This window comes from Convolutriloba macropyga, chromosome 5 (genome assembly GCF_964194025.1).
Source record: "Convolutriloba macropyga chromosome 5, txConMacr16.3, whole genome shotgun sequence".
NCBI classification, from domain to species: domain Eukaryota; kingdom Metazoa; phylum Xenacoelomorpha; order Acoela; family Convolutidae; genus Convolutriloba; species Convolutriloba macropyga.
The window spans coordinates 32,618,392-32,635,885 of record NC_134472.1 but is presented as its reverse complement, the minus strand read 5'-3'; the positions used below and the strand labels follow the sequence as shown (position 1 = coordinate 32,635,885).

At 35.7% G+C, this 17,494-nt stretch overlaps 1 protein-coding gene across 1 annotated transcript in view; it reads left to right on the top strand.

Moving 5' to 3' along the window:
* The first annotated feature begins 14,664 nt into the window (after positions 1 to 14,664).
* The window catches only part of LOC142339957 (uncharacterized), a 46,719-nt gene continuing 43,889 nt past the window's right edge, over positions 14,665 to 17,494 (top strand). The window contains exon 1 of the mRNA XM_075390327.1: positions 14,665 to 14,964. Within this exon, the coding sequence (XP_075246442.1) occupies positions 14,754 to 14,964 (211 nt within the window). The 5' untranslated portion in view covers positions 14,665 to 14,753. The remainder of the gene's footprint in view (positions 14,965 to 17,494) is intronic.

Below are 17,494 nucleotides of genomic sequence, written 5' to 3'. Positions count from 1 at the left end.
GTCATCATTGTTCTTTCAGTGTTTAAAGTATTCCGCTCAACAATTGGTCTATTTCGCAAACCTTCAACGGTAGAGCAAACATTTTGGTGGTCTAAATAGTTTGACAAAATTTTCGAAATTCGAATTTTTTCATCAAAATTGGCACAAAATATGCCTATCTGTCCACTTTGTTTAGTTTTACCGGAAACAGAAATAGAAATCAATGACACATTCTCCGTAGCTCCAAAAGAGTGCTGGATGAAATCCAGCGCTCTAAAAAAGTCTTTTAGTATTAAAAGTGTGCCGTAGTTTTGCGAATTTAACTCAATAAAAATACAAAAAGCATCATTGTTTTTTTGATTTTTGAAAAATTGAACTTAACAAGTGATCTAATTCACACACTTTTAGAAATATGTTTTGGCCTTTTAAACATGAGGCACAATCAGGGAGAGATTTGATCCCATCATGGAATCTTACAATCAGAAACTTTTTAATTTTAATTCGGGCGCTCCTTTTTTAAAAAAATTTTGCTTTCAATCTTCTCTTAATCATAATTACTGACAAATTTTTCAGTTTAGAGTGTGATATTGAATCCGGATGTAGATTTAATTTTTTTAGATAAAACCTAATGGTATTTATGTTTTTGACGAAAATTTTTAATAAACTTTAACTGAATTCTTTCGTATTCTTTGTTATTTTTTTGCAGTCTGATTGCTCAATATAACTGATCAAAGATCCGATCGTGAGCTGTAAATGTGGTTTAAGAGGAAGAAAAGGCTTCTTAAAAAAAATTTAGGTGAGCCCATAAAATGAATTTGGTTGTTATCTAATGTCTCCTATGACATTGAACATAATTGTTTCAAGAAAATGTCAGTGATTTTTGGATGTTCTTATTTTTTCATCACAATTCTGTCAGCATTTAGCTTATTCTAAGTAAATACAAGAATCTTTTTTCCAGATAAAGCATAAACTAATCTTTGTGGCCGTTTTTTCTGGAGTTACGGCTTCTTGTTTTTGTACTACGAGTTTTCAGAGAGAGTTTTGTGATTTTTGTTCATATTTCCCCTTTTTGCTGTAGTTTTTTTCCTTTGGTTAATTGTCACATTATAGAAAATTCATTGGAATACTGTTCAACATATGCTAGTGAACATATCTATTGCTTTTATGGCCTCTCGTTTTAAGGGCTGCGACATCGTTCTCTTGCAAATTCTGGTAATTTTTTGCCCTGAATTTGATGTTAATTTTTTGTTGTCGTATGCCATATATTGGTTAATAAAAGGCCTCGATTTTCATTTAAAGGTAAATAAAAGAACTCATTAACTAATGTCGGTGTAAATTTAATGGCTTTATTGACTTTTAAACTAAATTTTTTCAAAAAAAATGTTTTTCAAACTTTCCCTTTTTGTTCTGATTTTAGTCCTTTTTGCCTATTCACTTTTTCGTATAGTTTTCGTAACCTAACCTCAAAAAGGAGAAATCTTGTTTTTTGTTGAGTCGCAAAAAATAATTTCTCTGTTCGTTATACGTTTTGACTGATGTTTTTTTTGACTGAGACTTAGTCTATTTGTTTCAGAAGAATTTTGTTTGTTTGTCTTAGATATTTTCAACATTTGCGGTTCTTTTCCTTGTCATTTTGCGATCGTCCTGTTACAAAAAAGACTTTTTAATGTTCAATGGAGGCTCAAGTGAAGATTTAGATTTCTTGCGGTTAATATCTTTAAACTTACTGGCCTCAACTCTGCGGTTCCGCAAAATTATTTGTGAATTTTTTAGTTCTGCTTGTATTTTTTGTTAGTTTACAGGCTTATGACTTAATCTGAATAATAACAGACGCAATTACTTCTATGGCAATGCAATTTAAACTTTCTATTTTTTGGTTCTAAGCTTAAGTTTATTATAAGTTTTGAAAATATTTGTTTAAAGAGACAGTCAAATAGACAATGGACTTTTGAGCTTTGCCACTTTTTTTTCTGTTATATTGCAGCTTAGTTTCTCTACAGACAAGCCACATCCGTTACCTAGTGAAGTACATTTGGCTCTTCATAACGGTTTCATTTACCTCAAATGGTCTTTGTATTATGAGTTTTCTTTAAATACTCATGGTTTTTGCATGTTTGCCAATTTTTATCAGATTTCTGTTCTCTTTTCACAGTATCAGAATAATGGGTTGACTTTTTGCCATTTGATAAAAATCGCAACTAGAAATTTTAATTTTTTAGTGAACAGCCTAAAATTTAATGGGCTGGGACACCGTTTTTGTGCAAACTTTGATTTTTTTATGTTTGCCTGTATTTGTCGTTCTTTTTGTGGTCGTATGACATAACTTGGATAATGAAAGGTCCCAATCACTTTCCTTTGAACTTAAAATGAATCTATCAATGAGTCTAGATGATACAGAACGTTTTTAATCAGTTTGACAAAAGAAAATTCGAAAGGCAACGTTTAAGCGTTTTTTTAATCTTTGCCCTTTTGCTCTTTTCTTGTCAACCTGCTACCAAGTCCCATTGAGAAGAGGACCCATAGTTTTTTCTATTGAAGCACAACTTTATTTTTCTTTAAGGTAGGTCTTATCTGATGCCATTTTGATTTGGTAATTTTTGTTTTAAAAACATGGACAATGGGTTTCGGTCGTAATTAATATTTGTATTTATTTGATTTTTATCGCCGTCTTTTCTGGTAGTCACATTAATGACAGGTTTCATCGGCCGTCTAAGGTATATTGTTTTTCTATTTAGTAGTTTGTTGAATTACGTGGGATTTTTTATCTCTTCATCGTTTGGTAGCCAATTAAGTGAAAAATGTAGATGAGCGGGGTCGGAACATTATATGCAAACGCACATTACCGAGCCTCCTTGTTCATATATAAATAGGTATTTTGAGAATTAAATTGATTCAAGAATTTGGAACAGCAAAAATTTGGCGTTTCAAAGTTAGCAAGACGTATTTGAAACCCTAAGTAAGGATTGCACAAACATTCTATTTTCTCCAAACGGTAATCAATTCTAATTCATTACGTATAACAAATGGCAACTTTATTTTTTAGGAGTTTTTTATCGGGACGCTTATCTTTTTCTGTTATTTTTTTCAATTCAACTTGAAACAAAAAATCCAGCCTCTGAGAGCTGTCGGATAGGAATTTGATTTTTAAAAGCAAGACTACAGACTTCCTAACGATATACTTCAATTAAACCGTTGTTTACAGAACAGACATTTCTTTGTCTCTGATTGGTCAGTCTAAAGTCAGTTTGATGTCGATGAGGTATTCTAAATCTCGATTTTCATCTGCTGCGGTAGCATACCACTTTTAACTTAGATCCACAAGTTTGAGTGCAATCAGTACCGCTGGAACCAGATGGGATACAACGATGACTCATTGAATTCCTTGAGCTGCGTCCAGGCCAGGGACTATCCTTGGATCAGGTGGTTCTACATTAAGAGATCTCAATATGAAGAGACCGAAGACTGCACAGACGCGAAGCAGGCAGATCCAAGCGGCTAGTTTATTCTGAATCATCCAGAACGAGGTGTCAGACCAAAATGAACTCTGATCAGACCGTTCCAGAAAAAAAATGACCTCTGAGCAGACCGTCCCAGACCAAAATGACCTCTTATCAGACTCAACTGTGCTTTAAGTTTTTGCGCGCTTGAATCCAGCTCTGATCAGTATCAAAATCGCTTAAAAAAGTTCAAATCGCTTAAAGGAAGTGCGCTCGATATGACCTCTGATTAGATCCTCCTGCGCCTTATAACCGGATAAATATTCGCTAGAATTCGCTTCTGATCAGACCCACATGAGTTCAAAACCGTTTCTGATCAGACTATCTTGCGCTTGAAAAACTCTGATTGGAAACGCGCTAGCCATGAATGAGTTTTTTAGTGTCCGTATAATACACGTTTTATAAATTTTGACCATTCGGCAAAATATTGGTTAAAAAGTTCAGCTGAAATGGAACAATTTTTGCCTACAAAAACACTTTGGAATGTTTCATATTTTGTAGGTACATGTTGTCAGTTTCCTGTACAAAAGCTAATCATGAACACGCCAACTTTCTCAACAATTGCTTACACCTACTTATAAAGGGGACCAGCTCTTATTAGACTGAAGATCATGGTTTTGATTGGAGCCAATCGACTCAAATCGGAGTAGTATATGATTAGATCGAGTATGTAGTGTTGGCCTTTGGGAGAACCATTAACTCTTAATCAAACAATTTTTACAATTATAAAAAAATAACGCTGGAATAAATTTTTTAGCCCTGATCAAATCCACTTGACCAGACCCCCCCCCACACACACACACACACTGATCAGACCCCCTTCCGCTCGGAATAGTGGTTGCACTAGCGGTCGCACTAGTGGTCGCAAAATTGTCTCTTGTCAGACCCATTTGCACACGGAATCGTCTCTGATCAGGCCGAGATTCTCAAAATACTCTCTCTGATCAGATCCAATAGCACCAGAAACTGTCTCTGGTCAGACCCAAGTGCGTCAGTCTGCGTATCTTCTGGCTATCCCGCTGCTACTTTGAGATCACTCACACCCTGTACTTCGGGTGTAGAAATCAGTGTATCTAATTATTATTCAATTCGGTCGAGCACGTCGTCCTGGGCAATACTGTCTCGGCGAAAATTTTTGTTGTGCAAAATGACGTTAAGTTAGTACAAGGAGGATCGGTAATATGCGTTCGCACATAAGAGTCCGACCCCGCTCATCCACATTTCTGCTTAATTGTTTACCAAATGAGGAGGGGATAGAAAACTTTTAAAAATTCAAGTAAATTTCGCAAATAAATAGTGTAAGAATAAAAAATTGCGTACAACTCAAATCATTCAGTGGACTTAAAAAATGCCGCTTAAGAAGGTCGGGGAGATTTGCCATTATTTAGAATACGAGACAAGACGAACAGCAAAATCAAATAACAACAACAAACATTAATAACATTCAAAACTCGATATCTATCTGTAGATAAAACTAATGACAAAGTGTACATAGCGGTAGGTAAAACTTATATTATACAAAATAACTAGTTTATTGTTCTTCACTACGAAAGAACGGGAAGCAGTCCTTAATGAGACTCGGTAACAAGTAGACAAAAAAACAACGAAAGCAGCTAACATAAAAATTACGCTCATATTTTTGAAAGCAGTTAAATCCAAACTAAAGAAAACACTTAAATATAAACTGGAAGTTTTGAATACAATCATTTATAATTCCATAAGATAAGACCTTGGCACCTGTCATTAGTAAGATTTTTTCATACGACTACAAAAACCCGAAAAGTACTGACAAAAAACTCAAATCAATTCTGCGAGACAACGGTGTCGAAAGCATTTAAACCATATTCTATTCCCTAAGAAAAAATGTTCGGTTGCAAGTTTTTGAACGCCAAAAAAGTAATATGTAACCACTCATTAGTGAGACTAGGTAAAAAGAAGACAGGAAAAAAGCAAAGTTTAAAACAACGTTTTGTGTTTTTCGAAAACAATTGATTTCAAGGTCATGAAAATGATCAGCTATACATTAAACTTTGCAAAAATGGGTGTACGTATTCCCCAAAACGAAACCAATAAGACCTTCTTTGATCAGAATTTGTCCTACGTTTACAAAGAGAACGTCAAATACGGACAAAAACAAAAAAAAAACCAAAACACATTTCTTTTTCGAAAAATGGGATTGAAGCCATTAAAACCATATTGAATTCACTTAAACCGTTATAAATTTTAAATTTATTTTTTTATACAGGCAAAGGGACAATGGACCAGTAAATAATGAGACTAGGTAACAAAAAGCCAGAAAAAAAAACAGATGAAAAGTTAAAAAAAACTTTTTTGGAAACAATTATTTTTAAAGTCATTGAAAAGGTCAATTAAATAGAAATTTTTAACAGGTTCAATTAATTTTTCCAACAAAGCCGTTGAGAACTGTATTTTTTCAAAAAATTTCATACGTTGAAAAACTTTATTTCAAATACAAACTAAAATAAAAGAGAAAAAAATTAGAAAAAGTGGTGTCAAACCCTTTATAACCTTAATTAATTTAGCGAAAACTTAGGATATGTTAAACTACGCCCCTTTCCGACACCAATACTGTGAGATTTGACCTGTATTTTACCATAATAAGTAATTAACTAAAACAGGCGAAGAACAGGTGGCGAAAAGAAAATAATGGTTTAAAAATTTTGAAAACAGTATTTCTCCAAGTCATGAAAACGATCAACTGTCAGACCAAGTCATTAAACATAACCCTTCATTCCTACAGCAGAAGCCATTGAGACCTGTCATTAATCATACTAAGTTATGAAATTACAAAAAAATCTCAAATACAGAAAAATTCTTTTTGGCAAAACACCGGCGTCGAAGCCGTAAAAACCATGAATTTAGTTTAAAATAGCCCTACCTATATGCGCTTTCCCTCAATGCCAATCAATTGAAAACGGATTGTATTTATTAAGACTGGGTAGCAAAAAAGCTATAGAACAAAAGACTAAAATATAAAAATCATACTTTCTTAAAAAAATTCTTTTCAAAGTCGTGAAAATCATTCAGCTCTAAATTGAGATTTCTTAAGAAGTTTATATTTCCCCACCGAAGCGAAGCCACAGACACTTGCCACAAAGCAGAATTTGCCATACGTTTCAAAAACGAATATCAATCACAGACAAAGTTCAAAAAACAAATTATTTTCTGAAAAACCGTTGTCCAAGCTGGTAAAACCAAAATTATTTCAAAAAACAGATATCTCCAATTGGTCTCTTTTTGAAGGTAAAACTAGAAATAGGTTCTGTTATTAATGGGACAATAAAAAAAATAGGCAAACAGAACGGTAGACGAAAGACTTTAAAAAAAACAATTTCATTTCTTGAAAAATTTATCTTTTAAGTCATGAAAACCACCAGCTAACAACAAAAATCAGTAAAAATATTGCAGTGTTCTCTATTAAAGAGTCCATAGTTTTAAGACCTCGGGTTATAAAGAAATTCTCATACGACTACAAGAAGAAAAGCAATTGAAGACATTTGTGAAAAGAATTGCTTTCAATTCTTCTAGAAAGCGGCTTCGAAGCCTTTAAAACCATAGTTTCTTCCCTAAAAATTATAAGCTCTATTGTGTTTTTTAAAGCTCGAACAAAGTAATAAGTGCCCTGTCAATACTTTGCTGATTTGACAAAACCAAAAAAAAATTAACCTAAAAATTGAGCAAATGTCCAAAAATCAATTTTTTTGTGAAACTAGTATTTTTGAAGCCAGAAAACATTTTATTGATGCATAAAACCGCCATAGAAGTTAAAAATGAATTGAATTGAAGATGCATTTTTTGCGCAAATTAATCTGCCCTAGCTGACCAAAAACCAAAAAACAAGTGAAAAATAGTGGTAAATGTCTATAATCCGTTGTTTATTTTGAAATCAAATAAGTTTAAAAAGAAGAGGACAGAAAAAAATTCCAAGTAAATCATATAGTAAAATAATAATTTAAGTGGTCAATAGCAATCCTTCATGTGAATTTTTCTGTTCTGTAAGGAACTTAAAAAATCAATAATTTGTTTAGAAGAAAAGACAGCTACTGATTACACTCCGAAATAAGTTTGGTTTTCAGAACCATACGGTCAAACCAAAACCAGCCTTGCTATTACTGTTGGCACATTGAAAAACTTACTATGGTTCCCAGTTTAATGAATATCGTGAATAATTTGACAAAAAAGTTCTTGTATCAACGAAACTTTATGTTGTTTATATAGATGTCTAGATTTATTAGCTAAAAACCGGCGAAATTTCCTTCCCAGAAAACTTTCGAAGAGTGCGGACAGGTAAATTAGCCATCTCATTAGTTGAAGCAAATTATTACGTTTGTTTCCAACAAAAGAAGCAAAGTTGACTAAAGAAGCTTTTTTTGCAATTTTTGATGAAAAAGGTCGTTTTTTTTCAAATAAGTAGCAAAAATCTTGATAAAACAGACCAACAGTACATTTTTAAAAACAATTTCACACATTTAGAAAAACGGACAAAAACATTTGCAAAAATTCATGAAAATCGTAACAAATACAATGAAATTCTCTCTATTATTCACAAAACTTTAAACCTCGTGTACTCCCTGGAGAAAAGCGAAAATCAAAAAAAATCTTTTTAATTCCATAATCTACGCTGGACTGGTTTTCTAATGAGACCCCTCACAGCACTCTACGATGAATATATCGATCGGCGAAAATTTACTGAACAAAAAACCCATTGGAGTATATAGGTTCTCCCACCACTAAAGTGGGTCGGAACAATAGTCTGCTTTGTTCAAAGATTCTTTGGTTACCCAAAACAAAATTGTTATCAGGTTAAAATTTCATGACACCTCCAGCGTGACAACTGAGCATAAGAGGTTCAATACTATTCAAATCACAGGTTTTTTGATAACGTAAATTATAATTAATGATTATATATTTTATAATAATAATAATTATAATAGCGATAATAATAATGATTATAAGGAATATATTATAATTATAATGATCATTATTAATAAATTGATCATAATTTTATAATTATAATTATTTTCGGCGAGGAAAAAGTTTCCGAAGAGCTGAACGCCTTTTCTAGATTTACAGCAGCTGGTCCTTCAAAAATATTTCCCGAACAACTTTTGCATGCTGTACAGTGTACCGCTTCCGTGGTAAACATAAGCTGCCGTGGAGACTTCCCGAATTTAATTCACAGGCTCTTTGTAGTGCATCGTTATTAGGCTTGTTGAAAAAGAGAGGCGCTATTTGCCCTATTGCAGTCGGAGAATTCTTGAGGAGGCTAATAGCTAGATGTTTAGCCAAGGAAGCAAATTTAGTAGCAAAAGATTTTTTCCCGAGACTCCGATTGGGTGTGTGAGTGAAGGATGGAGCGGAAGCCATTATACATTCGACTAAGATTTCGTACGGTAAAATATTCACCTCGTCCAGTTCCACGGATATTTTGCAAATTGACACTTGCATTGCATTCATTTCAATAAAAGCAGTGAAATGCTGAAAGCCGTTGCCTGTTCAATGCCTGGCGTTGCTGTTTTTACCAATTTCTATTATTTACATCCCTGCCAAGCATTCCTTGACAAATATTTTGTTAGCAGTGAAAGTGGCATGCAACAAGGCGACTCATTGGGCCTTTTGCATTTTTCTCTGACGCTCTGGCACATAATAGAGAAAATTCAGGAATCTTCGCCATCGCTTCAACAACATTCCTGGTGTCTATATGATGGTGTCTTGGTGGGCTCAGAGGATAATGTCTTTAGATCTTGGTATCTTCTATGCAAGCTCGGATCTGATCTAGGCCTCCCCGTCAGGGTCGATAAGTGCGAATTCTGGTCCACTAGAGACTTAGAGAGACTGGATTTAAGAAAAAAACGAAATGATTATCCGGGCCTTGAGGTTCTTGGAGCTGCGGTTGGAAGCACAGAGTTTGTCTGCACGAAACTTAACGAAAAGATAGGGAAAATAAGGGTACTTTTTCAAAACTTGGACTATTTTGATGACCCTCAGTGCTCCCTAGGTATCCTAATTCACCGCATTGGGGTCCCCAAAATGGTGAAATCTTTGTGTTGTCAAACTCCCACAAGTCCAATTATTAAATCCGCAAAAGAAATAGAATCAGTTAAAGACAAAGTTCAAAAAACAATTTATTTTTGAAAAACTGTTTTCGAAGCTGGTAAAGCCAAAATTATATCAAAAAAGATATATCTCCAATTGGTCTCTTGTTGAAGCCAAAATTTAAAATGGGTTCTATTGTTAATGGGACTATAACACAAAAAGGCAAACAGAGCGGAAGATGAAAAACTTTTGAAAACAACTAAAATCAGTGAAAATCTTTCAGTGTTCTCTATTAAACAGTCCATAGCTTTGAGACCTCGTGTTATAAAAAAATTCTCATACGACTACAAGAAGAAAAGCAATTGAAGGTATTTGTGAAAAGAATTGCATTCAATTCTTCCAGAAAACGGCTTCGAAGCCCTTAAAACCGTAATCTCTTCTTAAATTATAAGTTCTAATGTGTTTTTAAAGCTCCAACAAAGTAATGAGTGCCCTGTCAATATTTTGATGATTTGACAAAACCAAAAAAAACGAACCTGAAAATTGAGCAAATGTCCAAAAATCAATTTTTTTGTAAAATTAGTAGTTCTGAAGCCAGAAAACATTTAATTGATGCATAAAACCGCCACAGAAGTTAAAATTGAATTGAATTGAAGATGCATTTTTTGCGGAAGTTAATCTGCCCAAATGACCAAAAACCAAAAAACAGGTGAAAAATAGTGGTAAAGCTCTATAATCGGTTGTTTACTTTGAAATCAAATAAGTTTAAAATGAAGAGGACAAAAAAACTTCCAAGTAAAACATTGAAGTGGTCGATAGCAAACCCTTATGTGAATTGTTCTGTTCTGTAAGGAACTTAAAAAGTCAATTATTTGTTTAGAAAAGACAGCCACTGATTGCACTCCCAAAAATTTTTGGTTTTTAGAACCATACTATCAGACCAAAACCAGCCTTGCTATTACAATTGGCACGAAAAGAAACTTACAATGGTTCCCAGTTTAATGAATATCGTAAATAAATTGACAAAAAAGTTCTTGTATCAACGAAAATTTATGTTCTTTATATAATTATCTAGATTTCTTAGCTAAAAACCGGCAAAATTTCCTTCCCAGAAAACTTTCGAAGAGTGCGGACAGGTAAATTAGCCCTCTCAATAGTTGAAGCAAATTGTTTCAGCAAAATTATTACGTTTGTTCCCGACAAATGAAGCAAAGTTGACTAAAGAAGCGATTTTCTTGCAATTTTTGATGCGAAAGGTCGATCTTTTTCAAATAAGTAGCAAAAATCATGATAAAACAGACCAACAGTACATTTTTAAAAATAGTTTCACACATTTAGCAAAACGGACAAAAATATTTGCAAAAATTCAGGAATATCGTAACAAATACAATGAAATTCTCTCTATTATTCACAAAACTTTAAACCTCGTGTACTCCCTGGAGAAAAGCGAAAATCAAAAGAAAATCTTTTTAATTCCATAATCTACGCTGGACTGGTTTTCTAATTAGACCCCTCACAGCACTCTACGATGAATATATCGATCGGCAAAAATTTACTGAACAAAAAACCCATTGGAGTATATAGGTTCTCCCACCACTAAAGTGGGTCGGAACAATAGTCTGCTTTGTTCAAAGATTCTTTGGTTACCCAAAACAAAATTGTTATCAGGTTAAAATTGCATGACACCTCCATCGTGACAACTGAGCATAAGAGGTTCAATACTATTCAAATCACAAATTTTTTGATAAAATAAATTATAATTAAGGATTATGTATATTAAAAATATAATGATAATTATAATAACAAATATGATAACGATTATAATGAATATATTATAATTATAATGATCATAATTAAAATATTGATTATATTTATATAATTATAATTATTTTCAGTGAGGACAGCTGAACTCCCTGTCAGCTGTCCGAACAGCTGAACAGCTGGTTTCCCTTTCTCGATTTACAGCAGCGGGTCCTTCAAAAATGTTTCCAGAACATCTCCTGCATGCTGTACAGTGTACCGCCTCAGATCAGACACAAATTGCTCTGAGAGTGCTGACTGAGCTGGTAAACATAAACTGCCGTGGAGACTACCCCAATTTGTTTCACAGGTTCTTTGTAGTGCATCGCTATTAGCCTTGTTGAAAAAGAAAGGCGGTATTTGCCCTATTGCAGTCGGAGAAGTCTCGAAGCGGCTAATAGCTAAATGTTTAGCCAAGGAAACAGATTTAGTAGCAAACGAACTTTTGGTGCGGAAGCCATAATACATTCGACTAAGCTTTTGTACGATTAAATATTCACCTCTTCCAGTTCCTTGGGTAATTTGCAAATTGACTTTTGCATTGCATACAATTCAATAAAACGCAGTGAAATGCTCGAAACCGTTGCCAGTTCAATGCCTGGCATTGTCGCTTTTACCAATTTCTGTTATTCACATCCCAGCCAATCATTTTTATGACAAGTCTGTTGTTAGCAGTGAAAGCGGCATCCAACATGGCGACCCATTGGGCCCTTTGCTTTTCTCTCTGACGCTCTGTGACATGATCGAGAAAATTCAGGAATCTTCGCCAGCGCTTCAACAACATTCCGTGTATCTAGATGATGATGTCTTGGTGGGCTCAGGGGATAATCTCATTAGATCTTGGGGTCTTCTATGCCAGCTCGGATATGATCGCGGCCTCCACGTCAGGGTCGATAAGTGCGAATTGTGGTCCACTGTAGACTTAGAGACTGGATATAAGAATAAAACGAAGTGATATTTCGGGCCTTGAGGTTCTTGGAGCTGCGGTTGGAAGCACAGAGTTTGTCTGCATGAAACTTAACGAAAAAATAGGGAAAATAAGGGTACTTTTTCAAAAATTGGACTATTTTGATTACCCTCAGTGCGCCCTAAGTATCCTACTTCACTGCATTGGGGCCCACAAAATGGTGTATTCTTTGTGTTGTCAAACGCCCACAAGTCCAATTATTAAATCCGCAAACGAATTTGATGCCCAACAGCGCGAAAAACTTGAGAATGTTCTCGGAACTGTTCTTTCAGAAGAATCTTGGCCACAAGCAACCCTGCCCATAACCCTTTCAGGGTTGGTTGTTCGCCAATGTCAAGACCAATATAAAGCATTATACGTTGGTTCTGTTATCTCCGCTGAAGATCTTGTTTCAAAAACAACCGAAGAAAGCCCATGAAACTGCCAAGTTTTTCGGGATCTTTATTCCAGTATAGGACAACTGCACTTTTGAAACCTTTTGCAAAGGCGATCCAGCATGCTCTTGATAATGAAACATTTTGTGGTTTCAAAGAGACTCTAGCTTGTGAGAGAGAATGTGCTCGTTCTGTAATGCAGGAGTTTTTGACATCTATGGGGATCATGCCATTGCGTGTCACGGGCGAGGAGACGCAATTGCACGACATGATCGGATTCGAGATAAAATAGTGTCCGCTTGCTCATTTGCGAATCTCTCACCAGTATTGGAAAAAAAGAACCTCATTCCAGAAAGCCAATCACACGCCGGAGACATCTTTGTCCCGACTTGCAAAGCGGGCAAAGCTGCTCCATTTGATGTAAATGTTACTTCGTCGTTGCAATCCAACTCTCTCACTAAGGCGGCTACAGAAGCAAAATATGCGCTTGATGCAGCAGATGAGAAAAAAATAATGCCTCCACGACGAAAACTGCACAAAAAATGGGAAACATATTTGTCCCCTTTCCAATTGAAGTCCTTGGCAGAATATCGGCAATCTTGAAGAAAACGCTCAAGCGGTTGGCTGTGTTAAGTGACAACCGTTCTTTCCAAGCGCAGAGGTTGTCTGTAGCCTTCTGTAAATTGATGCAATCCTTGTCAATCACCGCTATTCGAGGATCAGCGGCAATGTTGTTGGCAAGGGTCCCTAGTTGTTGGCACGGGCTTCCTAGTTGTTGACACGGGCTTCCGCGACCTGATCCATTACTGTTGCAATCTTTGTCGACAGATATGATCAAGGTGTCTGCCTCAATGATTTTGACTCGCTCTTTTTTGGCCAGATTTAATAACCGATTCAGAATAAGATGAGTCCGGATCGGTCCTTTTATGATGAGCCGCCAAAACGATTGCAGCAAACGGGAGCCTTATTAATGTGCAGTTCTACTATTTTTATTCTTGCCTGATCAAAGTGGGGAGAACAAAAACGAACATTTTAAAAGTATAAAAATAAAAAATGCTGATGAAATTAGATTCATAACTGTTGATCTGTTGTATTGATAACCACCGTTATGTTAACCAAGTTAATTGTTATTTAAACTAGCTTCTTATCATGCACTCACGCGCACACACTTCAGTTCTGAATTTTAATTACTTGGTCTGAGGAATCTCAAAATAGCAAGATAGACTAATCAGAGGCCGACTCGAGAGCACTTAAATCTGATCATAACAATTTTGGGCACAACGTGGTCTGATTAGAGACAATTTTTAGCATACGCGGATATTATCACAAAAAACTTGGTCGAAATTGTGTCTGATTAATGCAATTTTTTGCATTGAGAATAAAATTTTTTCTTACTAAACTATGGTTGATGCTACTCATATCAGGTAATTTTGAGCGCGACTGCGTTTGATCACAGAGAATTTGAAATTAATTTGCGTCAAATCAGAGAATCTTTCCAGCGCAGATGCAGATTGGTCTGATGAGAGCGTCGATAAGAGATTAGTCTAATTTTTAGCGCATTTAAATGTTATTGGCAAACATGAAAACTGTTTCATCTGAAGATTTCTTTGTTTGACTGGATTAACCGGCGTTTTTGCTGGTACTTCTTTCTGTAGATAACTTCTCATCCTCAGAACCACGCCAGTTCTGTGCGTTGGGTTTCTTGCATGTCTAGTGCTTGGTATTTGTGCTAGTCGTAAAGAGAACAACTTCTTGTTTCTAATAGAAGTTTTTTTTCTTGTAGCATTTCTCTACAACTAAAGGGACTCTGAAATCTAAGGACTAATGTCGAACTTCGAGTCTAAACACGGTAATTTTAACTCAATCTCCGAAAGCACTCCCAGAGATGGACAAAAAAACAGTTTTGCCGGTCTGGCGTTTTTAAAGTGCTAAAAATGTTCCTATCCTGGTTGTCGAAATTCTTTATTATGCCGATGACCACTACATGCACGCGAAAGTTGAAATCAATTTATTTTCCCAGCGACCTCAGGCTACATTTGGATACAGATCCGATCTCACTTGGCACATGTTTACTGTGACATGAGCAGTGACCCACCCAAGACGTACATAGATGCAACAGGGACCTCAAAGTGGGGTGGTAGTGCGTACGACATTGACTTAGCATTACACAATGAAGTGTCTGCGAGTTTCAGCAAGACTAGACTTGTCGTGTCCTCTTGCATGACATTCATCAACATTACAGATCAGACATTCGCCACAGCCCCTCATTCCTTAGGAGGCGGTTATTTTAGTAAGTAGAGCCTCAAATTGATGGATGCAACAATAGCATAAGAACAATCACAACTCCAATTGGTTGTTACCCAGGTCGAGTAATTTTCCCTAAAACTATGTGAGAAATGCACTGATTTCTTCAACAATCACTTTTCCATATTTAATTAATGTAAAAATACTTTTTGTCGACTATAAATGATATCGTTACAGTACAAATATATCAGAATCAATTAATCGAAGCTCGGGTCGAGGTGTCACCACCATTCAACGCAAAATTAAGTAAAATAAGCGGTGAATGTGGAAAATTTTGTAAGATAAGCGGTGAAGGCGGTGAAATTACATAAATCAGGCGGTGAATGCGGTGAAAAACATTATCGCCTGGTAGCGGTGAAGTTACATCACTTCACTGCTTTGAAAAAAGTGTCCCAGTTGTGTGAGATCAGCAGTTAATGTGGTGAAAGTTACATAAATTCACCGCTTAGAAAAAAGTGATAAAATTGTGTGAGATCAGCAGTGAATGTGGTGAAAGTTACATATATTCACCGCTTAACTTAGTGGTGAAATAACACAATTTCACCGCAAAATTATGTACCAAATTTGCGGTGATAAAAACAACTTTTCACCGCTTATCTTACGTATTTTTCCGATTTTTCCTCGACCCGGAAGCATTATCATAAAGAAAAAGTTATATTTGAAAAAATGAACAAAATAATGCAAAATTTACAATATTAAAAAGTTTACATGGAGGTTTTTCCATTAAAAGAACTTTTTTGGTCTCAATTAAAACAGAAAATGAAAGTCCGGAAATATATACTCAAAAATTTGAAGTTCAGACTCTAAAGTTCGAATCATATGCACCTTTTCATTTGGTTCAGAGTGCTGGCAAATGAAGTAGCGTGAGAAACGTTTGAGTGTGTGGAAGATATGCAGTTTTTGTTATCAGTTACCTTTTGGTCTTTGATTTTTGCTCCGCTTTCTAGTTTTATCCTTGGGTCTCCGGCATTTTTCTCTATTTTCTTGTTTAGTCGTCTTGTCGGTTGGAAGCGTCGGGCAGCGTTTTGCGTAAAGGTCCAAACTAGTATCCTTTTTCAGCCTTCGTACCAAATTTGGCCAGATCAAAATTGCCGATTGTGAACTCTGGCTGGGCAGGCTTCGTATTTTTGACGTCTGTTTGTCAGTCTTTATCACCATGGATCCAGTTGCGATCAATCCATATAACCCGTCAAGATTTTCAATGGAGCATTTGTTATTTGGTCTCCTTTTGCGAAGTTCAGTTCGATGGAAGCGCTTTGGTTCTTGGAACAAGTAGACCAGACTCTGTCTCAGCTTCCTAGGTGCGTACTATGGCGTCAATATAAATAGATGTCCTTCGATTTGGGGATTTTAATGCGATCGGTGCAGACATAACAAGACCACGTATAGTTTCGAGTAATCTATTGTGTTTACAGCTTCTTCATCGATATCAGGAGGCAGCTAATTTGTTTTCTAATTTTGGGCAAAAAGAGCGTAGTCAATTTGTGCCGTTTGCTTACATTTATCAATTTAGCAACGATGGGCAATTTAGTTGAGTCTATTTGTTTCGTTTTTGTTGCTGCGATGCTATCAATTGGCGTTCGATATTGCGGCGAGCGAAATCGGCACATGAAAAGGACTTGTTTCTAATTTTATTTTCGACTTTTGGTTCCTTTTCTCGTTTTTGTGATGCAATTTGAGGCATTGAAAAGAACGCATTTCGTGCAGCGTTAGTATATCGATCAAACTATAGTCATGAATTAGTAAGAATTAATAGAACGAAAGTTTAACTCACCAGATTACCAAGACAGAAGCAAATTGATTTTAATCACAAAGTTTATATAAGTGAATCGTCAAGAAAGGGTTATAAGAATCAATATTTGGTTCAAATTGGTAAATCTAGATAACTAATATTAGAGTGAGATTATTTGATGTAAAATCTTCCCAGCAAGTATTGAATGATCATGATACCACCGGAAATTTGAACAAATTCTTAGAAAAGTCTAAATGCATAGCAATAGCATCATGGTATCCCCTGCGAGTGATTTCTGAGAAAATTTGCAGAAGCAAGTCATATTGGGTGCCCCTTGAGACCCCACTGTAAATCAAGGTTGAAAACTTACTTACACAAAAGAAGCTTGTTATGATTTAGTGGTGGAAGTAATGCAGACTGGTCTGCTAATGTGAACGGCAGAAAATGAACGACGGGCTTTTACTTCAAGCTTAACGGACGTGACGCAGCACTCAGCTGGGGTGTCGAGAAGCCGGCCACAGTTTCTCTTTCTTCGTCAGAAGGAAAATATCAGGGCATGGCAGCAGCAGTTCAACAGCATTGTATCTGAAACAACTCCTGGAGGATTTCGGCATCCAAAAGAAACATCCAATAGCAATTGGAGAAGACAACCAGAGTTGTACCAAATTGTGCAAAAACCCAGTCATGCACAAGAGGGGCAACCACATGCGACAAAATTTCACTTCATTCGGGACAAGACGGAAACTGGGACTATTTCAATTCATTACGTTCCTACTGACAAAAT